Source organism: Balearica regulorum, chromosome 1 (assembly GCF_011004875.1).
Source record: "Balearica regulorum gibbericeps isolate bBalReg1 chromosome 1, bBalReg1.pri, whole genome shotgun sequence".
NCBI classification, from domain to species: domain Eukaryota; kingdom Metazoa; phylum Chordata; class Aves; order Gruiformes; family Gruidae; genus Balearica; species Balearica regulorum.
The window spans coordinates 44,613,991-44,628,610 of NC_046184.1; the positions used below are offsets into that span (position 1 = coordinate 44,613,991).

The window sequence follows — 14,620 nt, forward strand, 5'->3', positions numbered from 1 at the left end:
AGGGACCTCAAAGATCATCTAGTTCCAACCCCCCTGCTGCGGGCAGGGACACCCTCCACTAGACCACGTTGCCCAAAGCCTCATCCAACCTGGTCTTAAACACTTCCAGGGACTGGGCATCCACAACCTCTCTGGGCAACCTGTTCCAGTGCCTCACCACTCTAACAGTAAAGAATTTCTTTCTAACATCTAATCTAAATCGACCCTCCTTCAGCTTAAACCCATTACCCCTTGTCCTGTCACTACACTCCCTCATAAACAGTCCCTCACCATCTTTCTGGTAGGCCCCTTCAGGTACTGGTAAGCCGCAATTAGGTCTCCCCGGAGCCACCTTTTCTCCAGGCTGAACAATCCCAACTCTCTCAGCCTGTTCTCATAGGAGAGGTGCTCCAGCCCTCTGATCAGCTTCGTGGCCCTCCTCTGGACTCGCTCCAACAGCTCCATGTCTCTCCTGTACTGGGGCCCCCAGAGCTGGATGCAGTACTCCAGGTGGGGTCTCACAAGAGCTGAGTAGAGGGGCAGAATCACCTCCCTCGACCTGCTGGTCACACCTCTTTTGATGCAGCCCAGGACACAGTTGGCTTTCTGGGCTACAAGCGCACACTTCCGGCTCATGTTGAGCTTCTCATCAATCAATACCCCCAAGTCCTTCTCCTCGGGTCTGCTTTCAATCCATTCCTTGCCCAGCCTATAGTCATGCTTGGGATTGTCCCGATCAGTGTGCAGGACCTTGCCCTTGGCCTTGTTGAACTTCATGAGGTTCGCACAGGCCCACCTCTCCAGCCTGTCAAGGTCCCTCTGGACAGCATCCCTTCCCTCCAGTGTGTTGACCACATCACACAGCTTGGAGGCATGTTACCCTCCGGTACAGAGGAGACCAGGAGGCTTCCTAGGTACCTCTCTTGGAGGAGCGAGGAAAGGCTTCTAGTAGTGTTAAAGAAGCCTAGCACCTGGGAAAGTTAATAGTTGGGATTTCTGAAAAATTTTTGATTGTCTATTAATTAGTATTTACAGAAAGCCTGGAGAAGCTGTGGATGTGGTATCAGTCTGGGCTTGGGAGACAGACTGCTAGTCTGTTGTGGTCTATGTTACATAGAATTGTACTAGCAGGAGACAAAAAACCACTTTATTTTGTAACAACATGTGGCTTATGTGTCTTATGACTGGGAGTTTTCCTAAGGATTTATTCTACAATACATGTATTTTTTGACACATACACTGCACAGACCCTTTCTTAGCATTGGCTTACATGCTGTTGCTTAGTCATATTTACAACAAATTATTAGGACATTTCCTTAACTGTGCATTTGCATGAATTGTTTTGTGGTGACTGGATACTAGGAATTGGAGAGTCATGGTTGGGAATGGAAACAGTTTTATAGCTGTTGTCAGCTTCTTATTTATGATGGTCTAAGATTAGTCACAGAATATGTAGCCAGCACTGAGTCACTGACAATGCATTTATTTCTGACATAAAGTGAAATCGAATTTGGCTCAGTGTCTCACTGCATAGTGTTTGACCTTTACATTCTTAGCAAGATTATTTGCCTTTTTTTTTTTTTTAGGTATATTTGTTCATATCTGGGTACAATTAAACATGAATCATGGAGATCAAATTTATGAGGAGATTAGTAGTGTTTTGTGTCTAATCTAGCTCCATTGTCATGGTAAACCACTTCTGCTGGGCTGCAGTATGTTATAAAAACTATTGACTTTGTAGTGGTAATATTACTTTGTGTTTAAATATATTATACAGGGTATGTGAGATAATATAGCAAGTACACATGCATACATTATTTAGGATTTTATGACTGAATAGCTATCCTTGGATTATTTTCATGAAAATGCACATTTTAAAAAGAAATTTCATTAAGGTTGAGTGAGCTTTTAGAAGGGAGAGACATAAAATGGTAGGAAACATCTCCAAAAAGCAGACTAAAGCTGTAAAGATTCAGTTAACTCACAAGTCTGGGACAAGTATAATAGTCATTTAGTTAAGAATAAAAATAAGATAATTAAAAAGCCCCTTGGGGGGTTCAAAGCATGAATAATCAAAAGAAAACTGCTGCTGCTTTCAATTTTTTTAAGTTATATTTTTCTTCTCTGAAAATATTGATTATAGTATTAAGACATGCAGGTAATTTTTTCCCTCCTTACTGCTAGTCCTACATAATATTGTAAGTGACCACAGAGTCTTGGAACAGGTTGAGGCACCCCTTGTACTGCCATGACAGTCCTTACCATTTGTTTTCTACTAAACAGATATTCATTGATAACTTACATTTTAAAAGAAATATGGCAAGGAGTTTGTCCAGGAAACATTTTTTAATTTAATCTGTGCTTAATTTTGCTGGCCAATACTAACTTGTAGCTATACACAGATGTGTTGTACATGACGGAGAGTAGTGCCTTAAAGGATTGGTAATGGGAAAGTTTCTTAGGTCTTTTGGTGTGGAGGTAGCAAATTAATATCATTTGTTGTTACTTGTGCATAAAATGACTTTACTCTCTGCACAGGGGAACCTTTAAAGATTCTGAGTTTGTACCTCCATGATGGAGGTGCCCATTGGAAAATGTGGACCTTGTTTTCATCCAGGCCTGTGAAGAGCACATAATGTAGCATGGGCTTAAAGCCTTCTTCATATCCAATGAAATGCTCTGTTTCCTTCACCATAAATCTTTTTCTTAGGACATGGCAGCTCATGGCAGCTCTGAGTTGGAGTTACATGAATTTCCTCGTTTTAACTTGTGAAGAGAACTACAGACGACCGTAACGCACTGGAAGAAATATTTAAGTCCGTACCCTAAAGCAGTCCTTAGGGCCCCAAGCATGATGTGCAGTGCAGTGTGCAGTGCATTGTGTTGGGCTGGTTAGCCAGAGGAATCAACCTACTGCAGAGCCACAGCATTGGAAATGGAAGAGCTTCCATGTCCCGTCACTACTACTGAAAAGAGCAGTGTGTTTCACATGTTCAGTCAATGCTGCAAGTTCATGTTTCCAAACTGTATTAAAGTAAAAGCATCCAAAAAATTGCAGAGTGAGTAATGACTACGAATCTTTGCAATACTTCTTTCCAAGATGGCTGAAAATGATTTTTTTAACCAGATTTCTATTTTCTTAATGTAATGTGGATTTATTTTTTTTTTCAGATTTTCTGAGTAGTTGGTATGTCCAAATGTCAGTTAATGGCTTTGATGTTTATGACAAATCTTCACTAGACAAATGCAATGATCCCTTTGTTGCTGCCAATAAAATTGCATTGAAGTTATTTTTGTAAGCAGGTAGATAAAAATAGAAAAATTATATAGTGTAGGATGAAAGAAATATTTTTTTAAGGACTAGGTCAACTCTAGATTAATGTAAAAAAAATGGTTGTGCCATATACATACAAAGCTGACATTGAAAGCATTTACAGTTAAAAAAAAGAAAATATTTGCTGAAAAGTAGACAGTGGTCCCATTTGTCAGAAAGCTGAGGATTCTTATTTAATTTTAGACTGGAATACTAACAGCTTTTCACTACTTTTCGAAGCTTAGCTTCAAGGTATGCATTTCTTCTTAGATTTGTAGGATTTGATTTTTCAGTGCTTAGACTCCGTAGTTAGAGATTGATTTTTCTAATGTGCTAAGGACTAAGAGACACAGTCCAAGGAAGCTTTTTTAAGACGTGTTCTCAACTGTGCAATTTCCTTTAAAGCATGTCTGATAATATCAGTCCCATGTCATGGGAAAAAGAGTCTACAGGTTTTTTTATTTTTATGTTAGTAAAATTTGGGACCTATTTGTGATGTCCTTGTTCATACTGAGCAGGACTTTATATCATGATGAGTCCCCCCGAAATTAGCAGTCTATACTAGGGTACTATTTGGTATGATCAGTGATATCAACTTAACCCAGAGAACTTGTTTGGGTAACTAAACTTTCAAAAACGAATAGAGATAATTAATAAAGAATATTCGTTTTCTTTTCAGATTCCTCTATTTTCTGAAGACTCTTTTGCTGTGTGCCCACTGCTATCTGTTCTACTTTGCTCTTCATTTTCATCCTATTGATGCTCTTAATACCACCCAACTGACTTCTAGGCTGCCGCTGTTCTTTTAATCCAAACTCCAGCTACAAGCAGCTGTTCTGTAGGCAGACTTTTTTTTATTAACTTCGTTAGGAACTATGCCATATCATATTACCGTCTTCTGTTCCCGGCCCGCGCAGCTGTAGTTGTTGCTCTCCACAGAAGTCTTTACAGAAAGCCATAACTTCTCTCTTTTCTCAGTAGATTTTTTTTGTGTGTGTGTCCTTTACTGCCCTTAGGTTATCTTTGCATTGTACGATTTTTCTACCGAGTGTTTCTGTTGATTTAAACCAGTTGCACTGGCACAGTTCAACTTGACCGGAGTCTTAACACAGTTCTGGTGCTTTTTCTACCAGGAATTTCCTTTCATTTAGGTTCTCAAATAAAAACTTAATCTCAGAGCAGTCCACCAGCTTTGGAAAGGCTGGTTAGCATTGCAGCCAGATAAGCGTGGGGAACCAGGGCCAAGATCTGTGAAAGTAACTTCTATTTAGGTGCTTAGCTTCCTGTCAACTTCAGTGGGAGTTCAGGCACGTAAATAGGTTTTAGGAGCTTAAAATCCCATGTGGATCTGGCTTCAGGGACTTTTCGTTGGAGTTTGGCCATCATATGAACAATGGTGGATGAACCTGAAAATACGTCATTCCTCCTCCAGTCCAGAAACTGAATTCACCAGCATTTCATGGTCAGCTTCTCTCCCAGCTCGCTGGCTGGCTTTCAGAAACTGAATTAAAAGCTATTATATGGAAAACGATAGAGTACATTGCACCAAAAATGTCACACTTTGAAAAACTCCCTACTCCCAGAGCTAGCTGAGTTATAGCAAATGCAATATAATTCAATAGGGAAGGACCATTAGATGTATGATGATGAGACTTAAGGGGGCCTACCTGTGATTCCTGGTAAATTTAAAGATGAGATTAGCACTAGAATGCCAACTAGCTAATCAGAGCACAATTCTAGATAATTAGTGTCCTATACCACCACAAAGACAGCTGTTTTCATGCCTTTTTGGAAAACCAGGAAGAATAATCAAGTTCCTGTTAGGAACATATCAAAACAGCAGTGTATAAGAGCAGACACATAAGTGTTTCTTACAGTTCCAATTTAATCTGAAAGAATAATTGACAAAGATGCAATTTTTGGCTTTAATTGTTTTTAGTGTGAACAGTGATCACTTCATCATAGTTGAGTCATGTTTAGAAAATTTAAACAAGCTGCATGATTACTCTAGGAAGCATGGAATGGTTTGTTCAAATCAGTACCATCTGTGGACAGAAAAAGTTGGGGGGGAATTTTAGTCATTCTTGAGGAATGGAAATCTGATTCTCCATGCTAGAGTAATTGTAATCCTCTTTGTATCTGTAACCCAATAGCATAGTTGTCTTGAAATTGTCTCATTGAACACAATCATCAAATGCAAGAGACAGTGTGCCACTGGGTGTCACTGCGCCTCACCATGGCCCCCGGAGCAAACCTCTTTGATTTGCTCTGGATTCAAATCACATCTTTTCATTTGTTCTAATGCAAGATTACATTTATATTTGATTTGACTATGTAAGCAATGAGATAAAATGGACTAGATTTTAAACTGACTAATGTTTGAGGCTCTGATTCCATTTTCGAGGTCTGTCTAGGCACTGCTGACACTTTCTTTTGTGGGTTAGAAATATTTGTTTATATGAGTCTTAGTAAACTGGAAATGATGACATAAAAGAAGAATAAAAGCTTTTGTATGAAAGAAGAAGTACTTGTCTAATCTGTCTGTTATTATGATATCTGAAAGTTTATCTTTCAAAATGGTGGTTTTCATGTAGTGTTACTCATCGGGATAATCACGGATACCATCTTCAGCCTTGTGAGGGTAGTGTGTGTGGGCTCCCTCTGCAACCAGTTGTAAAAGGACAGAAGGAAAAAGAAACATCATTTTTCTGCCCTCCATTCTTTTCTCCGCTCTCCGGGAGTTTGTCTCTTTCCACCAGATACAAGGAGAGCTCGTGGAGGTTAGCTTTATTAGACTTTTGTTGGTCTGTGTGAGAGCCCACAAATCAGAGCCACTGCTATTTTTCCTGATATAATTTCTAGCTCTGTGAAACTGCCAAGCGTCTGTTCTATCTTTACTGCAACACTGCTAGATCTCAATTCTTTTTGATGACATCACCCGTGTTGAAACTGGGGGAACAGGGTACTCTCCTTGAGAAGGAAAGCCCACTGTGCTGGCTAGAACATGGGCACTGCTCTTTTTGCCTCTGACTAGCCTCTTTTACCTGCCTTGGTTTAGGTGCAGAGACTGCAGCTGTGCCAGCCACAGCTCTACCAGCTGCACATTTGAGCAAGTGAAGGTATATATTTCTACTTTCTTCTTGGCACCCAGCAAGCAACCAGTTACTGTCTACTTTATTCCAAGTCCCTGTTTCAGTATTTGATCATCTTTATTTTAAATTGGAGTATAGTCCAATAATCAGTTTTCAGTAGATGGAAGTTGGTAATGGTAGACTAAGAGGCATTAGAGCCAGTAGTTTCCATCTCCATGTTGCATACTTTCACACTTTTATTCCAAACCTGCCAATGCTGGCTGTTCTTATCACAGCAAGGGTTCCTGGAGTCGTGTGCCTGGGAAGGTGAGGTCATATTCCTTATCAAAAAAAGAGTAAGCCTCTCTGAATGAGAAGGAAGAGAATTGTATTTTCTTAAATTCTTTAAATTTTGATCTGTTCTGATGTCTTTGGAACTGCTGACTCTTAATTTTTTAATTCCTGGAATATATTGTATTGTGTCTTAAAAATACTTTTAAGTCAAGTTCAGAGTGAGACTGGGTGGTAACTTTTATTTCACTCAAATAGTTTTATCCATTCTATCCCACATTTTATCATCGTCATAATTGAGTGTGTACGATTCATATTCTTTGCGGTATCTTAACAGATATAAATAGCTTATATTACAATAGAGTAGAGGAATTTTTAATGAGAAATGCAGACTTTTTAAAGTAACTATTGAACATTTATCTACCTTTATTTTCCATTAACTGATGGTCAAACTAAGCCTTTTTCTTGTCATTTATACAAGTGGCAAATATGGTTTATAGGGGTATTATGAAAATATTGCAGTGTTTATTTTTTTTGAAAGTGGACAGAGTATTTAATCTCCAAAACTGTGATCAAGCAAGAAGGTTAATGCCTGTTTTGCATTTATTTACTACTTCCTTTAATTCTCTTCTCTTCATGCTAATAGCAACAGAGCAAAACAACTTTAATTTTAATCATATGGAGTATGGTGATGAAAGTTGGCTGTAGCAAAGACTTCTTTCTTAGACAGTTTGCTCTTGTTCTGTGTCTGGTTAGTGTGTGGCAGGGTGGGAGCATATGGGGCTATTGCATGCAGCTATGTTGTGTACGCGTGCGTGAGAGCTGAGCGGAAGGGCAGGGGAAGCTTCGCCCACAGTTCCTGTGCCTGGCCCCTCTCCTGCAGATTCCACCTGCTTTGGGCTCATTTAAAGGGAATTTGAATTTCTCAACCTTTTCATTGTCACAGCTTGGCTTGACTCAGAATTTACATTCCTCGCTAAATATTCATATTTAGTGGAGAGGCTTCAGCTTGTTACATTATGATGATTTTTGATAAACATATTGTTGCAGATGAAAGCAGGGATCAGATATTCCCACAAGGCTGGAAAAAAATGGAGGCGTTTCTCTTTCTTCCCCAGTAACATTGGTCTGGGATCCTTTTGTTCTTTATGTAAGCCTTGGGGGTTCTTCAATTTCAGTTTGAGGATGTATCATGTGTTTTTCTTTTACCAGCGGTACTTCTTCCCCCAAAGACTCTAAAGTACTCTTTAAAGCTAAGTGCACAAAATGATTTCTGAGCTGATTTCTCTGCCCAGTTTTTGCCAGAGAGAGTATTAGTATTATCTTACAAAGTCTTAGAGATAATATTAGCTTACTGTATGACTATGTGATATAGCACAAAACCATGTGTTGCATCCAGGCTGCTAGAGCTGAGAGTATACTCTTGGCTTAATATAGTTATGGTTAAATGTGTGTGCATGTGTGTATGTGTATGTATGTACATCCATGCACTACTTCTGTCTCCATGCACATGAATATAACCTGTGTATACCCATGTATATGTATGTATATAAATACATGGAAGCAAAGTTTATGGGAAGTTTCATTTTTTGCTTTGTATTGCCATATTATTTAGCTCTTCCTGTTGAGTTCTTTTAATTTGTTGCTTACCGAACAGCTTGTAAAGCATTTATATAAAGATAGACGTACTGTATGTATTGATACTTTCCATTCAGAAGGTGAAACAGGACACTTACGAAACCTTGAAGTGTTGGTTGAGGATTTCATATGTTACCAAGAGAGGGACAAATGAGTATTTCTAAGCAAGAGGTGAGGAATACCAGTTAGCAAGAGCAATAAAAGATGCTATGGGTAGGCCAAAAATAACTTTGCTTGATATTCCCTCCCCCAGTTGAGACATAGCCCCAAATGTAGCAACAGCAATGTCACACCTCTCAAAGCTGTCTCTGCATGCCACACCTAAAAGTATTTTTCTTTATTTCAAAAGCTATAGTAAATGTATGCCACCTATATATTCATGGTGTGGTTTACACCAATGGAATTACTCCTTATTAGGCATGTGAAATTGAATCATGGTCTTTAGATATGCTTATTAAAATATTTTTTAAACACTGGATAAAAGGGTTATAGTTGCAATCACTTTTCATTAAAATGAAGATATCTTACAAGTGTTTTCATTTGTAGTTCCCAGTGCTCCCAGGGATATTGTTTTTTCCAATGTGCAGTCAACAAGTGTGACCTTGAATTGGAGATCACCAAAATCTATCCTTGGCTACTTCCAAAACTACAAGATTACCACACAGCTACAGTCCATCCACTGCAGTGACTGGGAGACTAAGGAATGTATTGAATATGAGATGCATCGATATTTATATGAAAATGTGGTGGATGACTGGATAGAAGAGACAGTGTATGGACTTAAAAAATACAGATGGTACAGATTTGCAGTTGCTGCCAGTACGAATGTTGGTTATGGCAGTTCTTCACCTTGGATTTCTACGCAAACACTTCCTGGCTGTAAGTAAGGTTATTTGCCATGTGTCATATTGCTATAACAATGTCACCCAAATAAGCAAGAACACTTGGTAGAAGTTATTTCTTCATAGACCTATAATATTAAGTTAATAAGGATTACTCTTCACATATGAAATAGCATGATATAAATCATGTGTTAGGTATGCATACTTGACACTGCTTCAGATTTTAATGCCTTTTGTATGCTCTACTATATTTACTGCTTACCTAACAGCATTTTCATTCCTTGGCCCTAATCCACATCTAGAATTGGTAAATCTGAATTTTGGCTATTTTGTGTTGATATGCCATTTTCAATACATCTTCACATGCAGAGTATGTCAATGAAAAGTTGTCCTTTTTAAATTATTTGACTAAGAGTCTGTTCTCTAACATAGTAACACTTTCCTGAAATTCTGCTGTACGTTCCTGGCAATAGAATTTAAGCAAAAGTTTCAGAGGAATTAAGATTTCTTTCCAACACCATATCTACCTAAAGAGCTTACAAATCAGAGTAGCCATGTGACACCTAAGGACTGCCATGACACATATTAGGATTGTCACACCTCAACTGAGGATTTTGGTTTCCAAGTAAGAGAAGAGTTAGCTGTCACAGATAATCATCACTAGGCATTTAAGATAAGGGGACGTGAAACATGAATTATTTAGGAAGTTGTTATGGGGACATATGACCCTCCCAGTCTGCAGCCAGAGCACATCTGAGATCCAGCCTCTGGCCTGTGTAGAGCAACTGAGAACCACCATGAGTGGCCTAAGCCACAGCTCTTTCACTCCTTTCCCCTTTCAAAGTAATCATAATAAAGATACCAAGGCCTTAAACAGCTGTGTACCAAGAACTGTTCAATGCTGCACATAGTTACTTTGTTCCACTCATGTTTTTACAGTCATGTGATGTGAATTCAGGAGGGTTTTATATAATGCTCCTCATAGTACCTGTGCACTCTCTGTACAGTGATATCTATCTTAGATAGCTCACAGTTTGTTTACTAGGTAAGGAATTGTTGTCTTCATTTGCAGATGAGAAATTGCAATAGAGAAATTCTAAGCCCCAAAGGGCAAAGAGATTTGAACATCGTGGTACTGAACGTCACAACAGCCCATTTATCACATAAAGCGCAGAAGCAGTCCTTTGGACTGAGAAGTACTGGAATCAGCTGCAGAGTCATTCTCACGTGCACTTACTTTCTTTGCCCAGTGGTTCTTATAGGGATGCTATGCCTGTAAATTAATGCAATATTTTAAATTAAAGTGAAAAAAAACAACCCAGGTGGAGCAGAAAATAGCTAACAGAAGTTGTGCAACTCCTGAGCCAGCAGCTCTGGGGAGATTAGATAGATAGATCTCAGCTGCTGATATATGCAAATACTTATCTTCAAAAAATTGTTGCTGAGTTTAGGAAAGTTAGAGATTTAAACTAGACAGAGAGGTAGATAATGAAAACATATATAATCACATAAACTTAGGATCCTCTTTATGATTTCCTCTCTGGACAGTGATAATTTGGTTTAAGAGAGAACTAGTTTCCTATCAGTCCCACTGAGGAGATGGTAGTTAAAAGTATAAAAATCTCATTAGGCTGCCCAAGCCATTTGCATACCAATACAGTGTCATTCTCAGCAGTGGGTCCTCTGTGTGCTCTATTAGCTAGTTTAACAAATGGTGGTGGGGTAGAAGTTAAAAAAATTCCACCATTTCTCCCAGCCCAAGCATGTGGGGCTGCTAGCCTGTGTCCCTGGTGAGGGAAGTGGGCAGCAACAAATTTCCTGTGAACTAAATCAGTGACAGATCAAGAGATGAGCTGCCTATAAAACACACCACCGTGGAGTCAAGGAAGCATGGGCACTATTCCAGATATCATGGCTGGGTGCCGGTCTTTTTCCTGGGGTAATGGCCATCAGCTGAGGAGGGAAAAAGAGGAAGGCGACATGTCACAGCTGAGTAGCCAGCTGGCAGTTTTGGCGTGCTTCAGCAGCACTGGGAGCCTCCCTGAGCAGTTGTTGATCTTTAGCAAGGGCAGGTCTCTAGCTACCTGACCTCATACTTTGCAAAGACTAGTCTTTAGAAATATTGTGAAATATTTCTAAAAAAATTTAGAATTTTGCAAAGGGTAGTGCCCATAGCAGGGAAGAGAAATTCAGGATGCGCAAAACAGATCCAGCACTCTGGGCAGCCTTGCGGAGTGTATCCAGAGAACAGGTGTCGATCCCCCTCTCCTTTCCCTCGCGGACTGGGCCAAGCATCCTCTGGATTAGCCTGCTGGTACACAGCCAATATACATGGTCTGTTAGGGCTTAAGGGTGCTTAGCTGCTATGTCAAATAGCCTGAGTACTTAGCCCATAAAATCAATGGGAGTTGTGTTTGCAGATTTGAGGGCAGAAGTTAGCCACTGTTTCTGATTTTCAAGAAATGCCTCTGTAAGACATTGCTTCTGCCAAAGGGCAAGTTACCTTGGTTGTGAAATAATAGTCAAATCGTTTTTCTTCAGAAATAATTGGGTTCTCAGAAAATTTTGTTTCTCTCAACCCTAAAGAAAATACTATAGTTCTTACATTCAGAAACTTACTGCATTTAAGCTGAAAACTCAGTTCCCAGAATATAAGGAGATGAAACTTCAACAGCAGCAAAAAATTTCATAACAGAAACCCTAAATATTCTTTAAATTTACAAGTGCTGAATATTTGACTGTTGTGTTAAAGCAGAAATACCTAAAAGTTCTGAATATCTAGTTACTAAGGTGAGGATCTTAGCTATTTCAGCTGTTCATTATGAAGGTAAATTTAAGGCTGCAGGAATTCTTTTTAAGATTCTTTAACTCATTTGCAAGTTTCAAAAAAAAAAAAAATAATGGCTGCATTCTGTATGAAAATTGTTATAATGCTACTCTGTGGAAAATGTTACAGGTTGTTTAATACAGTCCGGTTCTCACATCACACAGATAAACTATTCAGCCTTCTGTCCTGCAGATTATTCTCACAGGAATTGTCCTACTGTCTCATAAAGTAGTTTGACGGCACTGTTGTTGCTTAGCTGATGGATTACCCAAGAGCCAAATCTACTCTGCAAGACGAAATATTTTCAACATAAGCTAGATTTATATAGTTACCAGTGCAGAAGATCACAGAGTTGTGTCACAGTAAGGGAAAGGGCAAGAAATATTTTCCGTAGCTGGGGAAACTTTGTTCCCTCATCCCTGTGCTTACCCCAAGTTTCACTTTTACATTTATAAGGAGAATAAGATTAGCCAAACTCATGCTTTCTAAGAGAAAAATCACTTTGGAGGGTCAGTGTTAGGTGGAAAATGAATGGCAATGAGATCACTGGCCTCATTTTGCACCTCGTACAGTCGCACAACGCGATGCTTTTTGGTGAACTGCCAAGTCTCCCAATACCAGCATATACTGAGATACAAAGGAAAATCCCAGATGTTTGAATGTCCCATGAAAGCTAGGACATAGATGCATGGGGCAGAGGGTTATGCTTCTCTTTTCAGCACCTTCTTTCCAATCCCTGCTGATGCCCAGTTGGCTTGGTATACTTAAATAAATGTTTCTGTATGGTGGAAAGCAGTAACATTGCATCTGTTGTTGTATGCCCTTTCTTCTGGGAGGTTTTGCCTGAGAGAGGTTTTTGGTTTTCTTTGTTCCTTTCATTCTCTCTGAACTAAATATTGGAAAGTAAATACGGCCTAATATCGATAGAAATGTTTAAATATAGGTAAAAGTAACCTAGGTGATTATAAAATTACATAACTGAACCTCACAGTTAATTTATGTTGGGAAAAAGAAAAAAGGGCTGGTCTTAACCAAACTGGCAAGCATGAATTTCTGTTAGAAGACTGGAGTATTCAGTCTTATTTTTGAGGATTATGCTAAATGATGGGCTATCCAGACTTATCTTCCAGCTAACACACTTAACTCCTGCCTTAGCATCGGGACACAGATGGATGGGAAAGATGACCCTGACCTCCATAAGACCCACATTCCTGTGCAAGGATAGAAGCATGATAATCAGGAAATGATGGTTATTAGTTACAGAAAATGCATTATTGTGAAAACCAGGAGAAAAGTGCTTATGAGAGGAAGTGATTGGATTATGGGGGAATGAGAGAATAAGACTAGGTCATTTCTACTGAGTAAATTGCTGTGATTTATAAGAGAAAGGGTATAGTGATATCATGGCCTCGTATTGACTAGATTCATTTCACAAACAAACCTAAATCAGAACGTGGCAGTTACCCACTGAAGCAAACAGTTTTTAAGAAGATGGGTTTTGCAAGGCATGAGACATCTTAGACACGTTTCATTTTCTAGTTTTCTTTCTAATTATACAGGTTATTTCAGAAAATATTCCTTAATTTCAGTATCATTCAGTTAATAACTGATATTGTACTTTTCATGATGAAAATAAATGAGGTATTAACATTTAGATTTAACTTAGATAAATATTTTACATACAGCATAGTCAATTAGAATTTTCTTGCAAAGATCTAAAAATGTGTCAAATATAAACTGCATATGGAAATTATCCATAGAAATAACTTCAGGTGGGATAATTTGTAGATTAGATTATGCTTTAAAATTATTGCACACAAATTTTTAAAATTATTTCATTGTCTAATGCACAAACCTAAATTGGCTTCTGAAAAAAAAATGAGGGATTAAATGCTCCATTAATGCTATAAAAAAGTAATGGAAAATGGTCTTTGGAAACTCAGTTGGTTTGGAAACTAAGACTTGAGAAGCTATATATATCATTTTATACTATTTTTCAGAAATTTCAGCTGATAATAAAGGTAATACCACTGCCAAAGTTACTGAAAGCATTGTTCACCCTAAAAGACACTCTTTGAGCAACAAGTCTGACACACATTACCTGCAAAATAAGCTTAATTTGCGCTAATTCTAGTTTTTAGGGCACGTATTTGCCCTTGTATTTTGTTGTATCTGTTCTAGCACTCCACTCAACAGCCAGCCTTCTCTGAGCAGTCTCCTCTTTCATCACCCTTCATGTGTTTTCATACTTCATTCAGTTACACTCTTCATTCAGTTGTTCCATGCTATTCAGTATTTTTGGGGACTGCTTCCAATGGTTGAATTTGATCCTGCTTACAAAGTCTAGTATATTCCTGCTAATCCCAGCACAGCAATCTACCTCCTATATCCAACACCCTAAACTCTTCATAGCACCTTATCAACTCCCAAATCTTCCTCTTTCATTCTGCAACCATAGTGGAAAATTTTTACTTTTTCAGTGCAAAATTTTATAACTTCTCCTCATTAATATATCACACATAATTTCAATAGTTACATACCTCTTTCCATGCTTTTTTTTTTTCCTTTTCCTAACGTGTTTTCTACCTAAAAAACTAAGTAGCCTTGTATATACTTCAATTTTCCTCATTAAGCCGTCTTACCTTGTGGTTAAAGGTCA

The 14,620-nt window shown here is 38.6% G+C and overlaps 1 protein-coding gene across 10 annotated transcripts in view; it reads left to right on the top strand.

The window, feature by feature from the left end:
- The window catches only part of PTPRQ (protein tyrosine phosphatase receptor type Q), a 146,151-nt gene that overhangs the window by 82,397 nt on the left and 49,134 nt on the right, over nucleotides 1–14,620 (top strand). For 9 of the 10 annotated variants that reach the window (XM_075747610.1, XM_075747618.1, XM_075747678.1 and 6 more), the window contains one exon: nucleotides 8,839–9,171. The exons of the other annotated variant lie outside the window; for it this stretch is intronic. In XM_075747610.1, coding sequence (XP_075603725.1) covers nucleotides 8,839–9,171 — 333 coding nt within the window. The remainder of the gene's footprint in view (nucleotides 1–8,838; nucleotides 9,172–14,620) is intronic. 10 annotated transcript variants of the gene reach the window in all.